We start from the raw sequence: 8,282 nt of genomic DNA, 5'->3' as shown, positions 1-8,282 counted from the left end.
TTATCTTTAGAGAAGTATGCCGGCTGGAAGCTTCTTGTGATAAGCTAGCTTCCCTTTTATTTAAGATCTCTGCACTCCATCAGTATTGCATACTTCAATTTTTTTATTATTTCTTTTTTACAAAAAAATTTGAGTTCCAAATTCTCTCCCTTCCGGCAGCCCCTTCCCCACCCATTGAGAGGGCCAGAAAAAAACGATGTCAATTACGCAGGTCGTTCTTTACATCCTTTCATATATATTTACTTTTCTATGTTCCTGCTGTCCCCTATTCCTGTCCCCCTCCAGATGCCTCCCGAGGGCAGGCGCAATCTCTGTTCCTTGGGGCGCCCAACTCAGAGCGGGGGGGGGGGGGGGGGGGGGGGGGGGGGGGGGGGGACCAGAAGAGAAGCATTTTGCGGGAGGTGCGGGAGAACTCCCACATCAGGAAACTTCCTCCGCTAATGCTAACCAACCCCTTCGCTTCCTTAAAGCTTCACTAAGATTAACTTTTTTTTTTTTTTTTTTAACAATAGCTTTTTATTTTTCCAAATACACGCAAAGATAGTTTCCAACATTTCTTTGCAAAACTTCGGATTCTAATTTTTCCTCCTACGCCTAGACATCAAGCAATCCAGTAGGTTAACAAGTTAGTTTACTAGTTAACAACTAGTTAAACCAAATAGTTTACCAGTCAACAACTAGTTAAACCAACTAATTTACCAGTCAACAACTAGTTAAACTAACCAGTTTACTCGTTGACAACTAGTTAAACTAACTAGTTTACCAGTCAACAACTAGTTAAACCAACTAGTTTACCAGTTAACAACTAGTTAAACCAACCAGTTTACTCTTTAACAACTAGTTAAACTAACTAGTTTACTAACAAGTTTACTAAGACTATTGAGATCTACATTCTCAGGGTCAGCTTGAAGTCAGAAGCAGGATTTGAACTCGTCTTCCCCAGAATTTGAGACATTACACCACTCATCATGAGACGACAGCTTTAGACACGGAAGGCATTGGCCCATTTTACAGAGGAGGAAACTGAGACTCCTCTAGAGGTGGAAAAACGCTGCCTCCGCAGGGGTGGGGTGGCGTAGGAGCAGCAGGAGGAAGAGCGGGGGAGGAGGAGCGAAGAAGGAGGACTTCTGCAGGCATGCTGGGAGCGGCCCCCTCGTCCCGCGAGGGATGCTGGGAGTTGTAGTCCCGAGCCCTCTGCCGGGCGATTCGTGTCATGGCTGCCAGCACCGAGGTCCTGTGCTTCTTGTCCAGCCCGTGGACACAAAGTTTCTGAGCTCGGGTGACTGGGGACGTGAACTCCTGTAAGTGGCGTCGGGCGGCCGGGCCGGGGCCCTGACACCTTTAGCAGAGCTGCCCGTGGCAGGCTGGCTGTCGCCCTCGCCGAGGCGCGGACTCCCGTCTCTAGTTGGTTTCCCCGTCACTTGTTGCGGGCGGCCGCGTCCTGTGCCCGCCGCAGCTGGGGGCGGGCTGCCTCCTCCCCTCCCCCCCCCCCCACAGCTGGGGGCTGCCTCCCTCCCTCCCCCACAGCTGGGGGCGGGCTCCCTCCCTCCTCCCCCCCCCCACAGCTGGGGGCGGGCTCCCTCCCTCCTCCCCCCCCCACGGCTGGGGGCGGGTCTCTCCCCCCCTCCCCCCCTCCTCCCCCTTCCCTCCCCGCTGCGCCGCAGCCAGAGTGTCTGGGAAACGACTGTTTCCGCCCGTCCCGCTGCCGCCTCCCCGGGCTGGCGGGGACCAGGGCAAGGGCGCCCTCCTGCCCCTGGCTCCCGCCCCCCTGCCCTCGGCTCGCTCCGCTCTGCCCTGGCACTCGGCAGCTGTCCGAAGGGCTCTGATCCGGACGCTCTCCTCCCGCACCCCGGGGGCACTCGTTCCCCTTTCGGACCCGAGATCGAGTTAGCAAACGCCGGGGTGAATGTAAAGATTGACCTTCTGGGCACACGAACGAGCCTTTGCTCCGGGGAGTCAGGGAATCGTAACCTAGAGAGAGAAGGGACCTCGAGATCGGTCTCTTCGTTTTGGTTTAAATTTTTGATTCTTCTGTAAAAAGGGGGGAAACTGAGGCACAAAGAAATGAAGTCGCTTGTGCTGGGTCACGTAGGCAATCTCAGGCAGGATCTGATGAGGTCTTCCTGAGTCCGTGACCCAGCCCCATTCTCGTCTCTGAGGGTCAAGTGCGGTTCTGCTTTGGGGCAGGGCGCTGAAAGTTACAAGTTGGTAAATTTAGAGCTGAAAGAAACTGTAGAAGTCACTTAGCCCAAGCTTTGCAGAGGAGGAAACTGGCTCAGAGACAAGAAGCATCCTGCTCGCATGAGCGAGTTGGGATTTGTTGCGTAAATAATTGCATGAAACATTCTGGTCGACTTTTTTTTTTTTTTTTTTTTTGGCTTGTGGTTAAGGACAAATTAATTGTTTGTTTAAAAAGTGATGCAGAACGAGAGCTCGGTGTGCTCCCACTCCAGTTTTATGGCACAGCTGAGTAGGGAAAATGGTTCTCCGCAGCAAGCTGAATCAGTAGCACACAATCAGTCGGTATAATCTGTGCCAGCAGTAACTGGGGCTGTGATAAGGCTAACTTCTACTTGTCTTCACTCTGCGTTTGACTGGTCCTGCCCTGACAGTCATGTGATGAACCATTTTGCAGTCCGTTTGAAGGGAATCTTCCTTTGGCTTTGCCGAGATCGCTGCTGGAGGGATCTTTCCTCTGCCACCCTCGTGTTGCTCCTGGTCACACAGGCCCTGGCACGCTTTACAACTGTAAACAGCACTTCCAATGGGGTTAGGGCTGGTGACGTGCCTCCGAAAAGTAGGCTTTTTAAAAATAATCAACGAAATAGGAAGCCAGTGTGGCGATCAGAAGTGGGCCCAGTTTTGGAAATAATTCCTTAGATAAATGACTTAACTTCCCTGGACCTCAGTTTCTTCATCTGTAAAACAGGGATTATGAAGTAGTATTTAAATGCAGTAGATTATACATGATATTTTAGTTCGGTTGAATCCAACTCTTCAAGACCCCATTTGAGAGTTTTTTCTTTTGGGCAAAGATATTGATAGTTTGCCATTTCCTTTTACAATTCAGTTTATAAATGAGGAAATTGAGGCAAATAGAGTTAAAAGATTTGCTCAAAGTTCCACCACAAATAACTAAATTTTCCTGACTCCCAGCCTGGGGCTGGATCCTTGCACTACCTGGCTGCCCCTGCATAATATTATCTGTGTAATATTACTAGGGATAGGGACTATAGAGAACTAAATTTAGAAGTTCTCTAGGGTTACCCCTTGTTTCAAGTTGAGTTGACACTAGGATTCCAACAGGGACCATGGATAGTAATTTGGGAATATTGATGATAATATGGGAATGTTGCTAATAATATTAGAATTGTAACATTTAGAACGGTAACAGTGTCCACTGCAGGAATTAATGGTACCTAACTAAGGTCTTAGTCCAGCTGCCTCATCTTACAAATAAGGAAACTGAGGCTGAAGGATGTAACCAAATCATATAAATAGCATTTGAAGTGGGATATGAATACATGTCCAGAAGCTACTGCTCCTTCCCCTGAATTATCCTGCCTTGGACCTTTTATAACTTCTTATTGAATGCTGAATGTTTAGTTAGATAGACTGAATAGTTTAGTTAGTAAAGCACACCAAAAGAATATAGTTTATATATTTGAATTCCAATAATGTGCTCCAGATTTGCAACCAGAAACATGTGATAAATAGTTTACTTGCATTTCTCTGATTTGTGCCATAATATCCATTAACATTCATTCCTTCTCTCTGGTGGTTGCCTCTACTGGCAAAAATAATTCAATAAACAAACAAACAAACAAATAAGACTAACACTTGTTGAAACTGCCTTAAGCAAAAGGTACACCTGTCTTCCCTTTGCCTTGACTTCTAGAGACACTTCCTCCTTTGACCCAGAGAAATGGGGTCAGTGGTTTGTTGGGGGATGGGATTAACATTGGTTAATCTGGGTCTTGTGAACTACTCATCTGCCCACTCCAAGCCCCTTGTATATCGTACTAAACTCCTGTACCATCTGCTTAATCCCTGCTCACCATTTTATTTATCTTAACCCTGTGACTGATTGCAGAGTGTCAGGGAAGATAGCTTTGGGTTCCATATTTCTTCTGTCTTATTTTTGGAGCTGATGCTACAAAATGAGTCTTTGGTGTCCTTTGCTTATGAGCACCCTTCCTTCACAATACTGATAATTTTTTTCTAAGTTTAATTTTCTTCCTCAAGCTAACCAGTATTGTTTTAATTTCTATAACCTTTTATGCCAAAGAGGTTGACAACTTCTTAGGGTCATTATTTTTCCACCCGATGAGTATGAATTTGGAGGACTAAAATGCCTAATGCTTTATTTGGTGATACTTGCTTCATATTATTAAGATAATATATAGATCTTTTAATATTTACAAAGCACAGGAAGGAATGTTAATGACCAAGGAAAATTGTTGATATGCCAATAGCCATCATAGATTTAAAATTTGCCTTTTCCAGAATGTGCCACTAGCTTTGATGCCAGCATTTTATCATCACCACCATCACCATCATCAATAAGCATTTATTAAACGCTGTATATTAGGTGCAGATTAAGTGCTAATGATAAAAAAAGAAAGACAAAACTAGTACCTTGATATTTAGGAGCTCACAATCTAATGGTGCTGGAAAGTATGCAAGCAACTATGTTTATGCAGAAAATATATGGTATAAATTTGAGGTAATCTCAACAGAAAGACACTATGTTGGTTGGAAACAAGAGGCTCCTCAAACTTCCTGGGAAGAATTAAGGCACCTTGATTCTGGCTGATTCAGAACTTTGTTTCTGGTGGTTCTACTTACTGTTTCTTAATTTTTGAACAATGGATTATTTCATCTTTCTGGTCTCTTCCCAAGAAATAAAGGTAAATCAGATGCCCTCTTGTAGAGAGCCACAGACAGTGGGGGAACTTTTGGTGAGTTATAAGACCCTTCAGGTCAGAGAGAACCTGCTGACAATTTCTGGTTCAGCTCTCATCATCCCTTGGAAAAGTCAGGGGGTGTGTGACAACCAGTATTCTACTTGAAATGGATAGTTGCAGTATAAGAGGCATTTACATATTAATAGCAAGGTGCTTATAGTTAGCCCATGCATACTGTAATGATTGTACTAAGATATTTAGGGGTGAGAGAACTTGAAATAAAGGGACTCCATATTTGATCATCCACCTGCCTCATCACTCCTCTTCTAAGACCAAGGACTGGGGCTGGTCCGAGGTCCTCCAGATAGCTAATCCAGATGATATACTTTGGCACCCCAGCGTGGGGGCTCTAGAAACCACAAGACATTTTGGCACCCCAACTTGAGGGCTCTAGAAAGCATATTACACCCTCTGAGGCTTATTCCTGTCTCCACAAAGAAAAGCACATGTATTTGTATAATCAAATTTAATAGGAGCATGGATTTAGCAGAGTTTACCAAATGTCACATAGCTTGGGCTAGGTGAGAACAGTAGTTCTCATGGGAAATGTCACTATGAAGTTGATGTTTAGGTGAGAACCTCAACTGCTTAGATCAGGTATTTGGTTGGTGTGTCAGAAAATATTATTTATGATTAAGAAGGTAGTAATCGAAAGAAAAGGTTGAGAGAAGCATGGTATTTTTTGGTTGTTGTTTTGTTTTTTTAAATTTTTTTTTTAAACTGTGACCTTGGTCTGGAAAGGCACAAAGAAGAAGAAAAGACCAGTGGATGAATTTACAGTTAGGGTTCCAGGCTGGAAAGGGTTATTTACTTGTATTGACTGTTTTCCACCAACTAATTTCTAACTGATTAGCAAATTAAGAGATTAGATAGTGTTTGATATCTGTTCTAATGTTAGTCTCTTTAACTGATGGCTTCTGATTTCATGGAGGGCTGATAACACTTAAAATTATTTCTTTGGCTGGATCAGAAATTGAGTTTTATGTTTGTGTTTACTCTTTTTTCTTTCTTTCTAGAGTTCACTATATTTAAAAATCCTCTTTGGAAGACTACAAGTTCTTCAGTGGAGACAGTTATATAAACAGTTTACTAGCTTAGGTCTAAGATATGCATAATGTATTGCTCTTTTTTATGATTTTTTTCACGATAATAGCTTTTTATTTTCAAAATACATGTAAAAATGGTTTGCAAAATTCACCCTGTGCACTGCTCTTTTAATAGAATGATCCTGAAAAATATCATTAAAAACCCGGTCAACCCAACATTTATTAAGGATTAGCACTTCCAGATAGTGTGTGAAACAAGGGATACAAAGAGAGGCAAAAACAATCTCTGTCCTCAAGGAGGGTATAATCTAATGGAGAGACCACATGTAAATAACTAGATATATAAAAAATATGAATAGAAGATACACTAGTAGATTTGCATAGGTTCTTCCTGCAGAAAGGGAAAGCTAAGAGTTGAAGTGAACTTTCCTGGTAGTGGGAACATGGAGATAGGGAATAGTTCCTCATATTTGAGGAACAGCAAGTTTATCTTAGTTGGACCATAGAATGCATGGTGTGAAAAAGCTGGAAAGAGAGAAAGGGGCTAGTTTTGAAAAGCTCAAATGGGTTTCATATTTGTTTCTAGAGGTAAATAGGGAGCCAGAGGACTCATAGAGCAGTAGGATGACAGAGTCTGATTTAGACTTTCAAAAAATCATTTTGTCAGGTCAGTGGAGGAAGAGTGGAGTGGAAGAGATGGATGGAAGAGAAGAGTGACATGAATCTGGGAAACCAGTTAGAAAGCTCTTGTAATGGCAAAGGGACAAGAAACACAGTGAAATGGCAAGATTTGGCAGTGGATCACAGGTGGGGTGAGTGTGAGTCAGGAGTTGAGAATAAGGCTAGGGAGTGGAACAATCACTTGAACTACTAGAAATAGAGGAAAAAGTCAACTTTAATAACTTGAAAGAGGGTCTAGTCTATGACACTTGAACGGATTTCACCTTTGAGAACTTTGTTTTGGTGATATGAAAACAGCCAAAGAAAGATAGTTGAACTAATTTTCACATAGGCAAGAGTTGTTTCGTTTTTTGTTCCACTTGGGTGGGCTTACATGGTTGTAAATAACTTCTGAATTCTTTTGAAACTAACTGTTGTTCAGCTGCTTTCAGTTATATCTGACTCTGACTCCTTTGGGGTTTTCTTGGCAAAAGATTCTGCAGAGGTTTATCATTTCCTTTTTGAGCTCATTTTATAGATGAGGAAACTGAGGTAAACAGAGTTAAGTGACTTGTCCAGGATCCCACAGCTAGGAAGTGGCTGAGGCTGGATTTGAATTCAGGAAGGTAGATCTTGACTACTGGCCCTAAAGCTTTATCCACTTTGCCACATAACTGCCCATTGAAATGAGTATTCCCTGTGAATCAATAAGTAGTATCTCATGTGTATGTGGATCATATGTGTGTCCGGATCTAGTAGTCATACTCCTCTGATAAGATTTAGGGATTCTCCTCTGAAAGTTTTAAATAATATAAATTTAAATAAATAAATTTAAAATAATAATAAATAAATTAAAAAAAAAATTTTTTTTTAAGTTTTTTATATTCTTACCATCTCTTCTGTTCTCCACAACAAAACAGAGGTCGAAACATTGTCTCTTAAATTTTGAAAGATTATTAACATTTCTTTTTATTTAGTTTCCATTTAAAGTCATGAAAGGTAAACTAGTTACAAGTACTTGACTAGGCACATTTGAGTGCATAACTTAGAAAGAACAGTGAATTTGGCATCAGAGACCTGTATTCAAATCTTGGCTCTATTACTTATCTCTGTGAACTTGGGCAAATTAGTTAATTTCTCTGGACTTCAATTTTCTCATCTGAAAAACATAAAGATTGGAATGAATGACCTGAGATTTTTTTCTTATTTAAAATCTCCCATTCTCTGATCCCATGACTTGTGCACTTTGGGTAGTGTAGTTAGTAGTTTGGTTCTAAGGTTCCTCATAAAAAGTTGCTGTGTCGAGTATAAAACTTAGTTTCATCAGTTTCTACAAAAGTTGAAACTCCTGAGCATTATTTATTATTTGTTGATAGGTTTTTTGGAATTTCAACATGTTGGGATTGATTTTTAGCAGAACACTCCTAGGTTGTTTTTTGTTGTTGTTGATTGTTTTAAAGACTTTGGGGGAGCCACTAGTCTACCCCACAACCTCATTTTATTTTTAAATAAATTTTTGTTGATGACTTTTGCTTTTAAATCTTGTACATTTCCTAATGTAGGCAGCCAGATGGCACAGTAGACAGAGTGCCAAGCCTGAAATTAAATC

General features: G+C 41.9%; 1 protein-coding gene across 1 annotated transcript; it reads left to right on the top strand.

The window, feature by feature from the left end:
• Window positions 1-383: 383 nt before the first annotated feature.
• FYCO1 (FYVE and coiled-coil domain autophagy adaptor 1) lies at window positions 384-1,302 on the top strand (the record flags this gene model as incomplete). Its single annotated transcript, XM_031938520.1, is given in 1 exon segment — window positions 384-1,302. A coding segment is annotated over 1 exon segment (135 nt), but the record flags the coding sequence as incomplete, so codon positions are not given.
• Between the last annotated feature and the right edge of the window lie 6,980 nt (window positions 1,303-8,282).

Source organism: Sarcophilus harrisii, chromosome 5 (assembly GCF_902635505.1).
Source record: "Sarcophilus harrisii chromosome 5, mSarHar1.11, whole genome shotgun sequence".
Taxonomy (NCBI): Eukaryota; Metazoa; Chordata; class Mammalia; order Dasyuromorphia; family Dasyuridae; genus Sarcophilus; species Sarcophilus harrisii.
The sequence above is the reverse complement of the archived record's forward strand: the minus strand, read 5'-3'. Positions and strand labels throughout refer to the sequence as shown.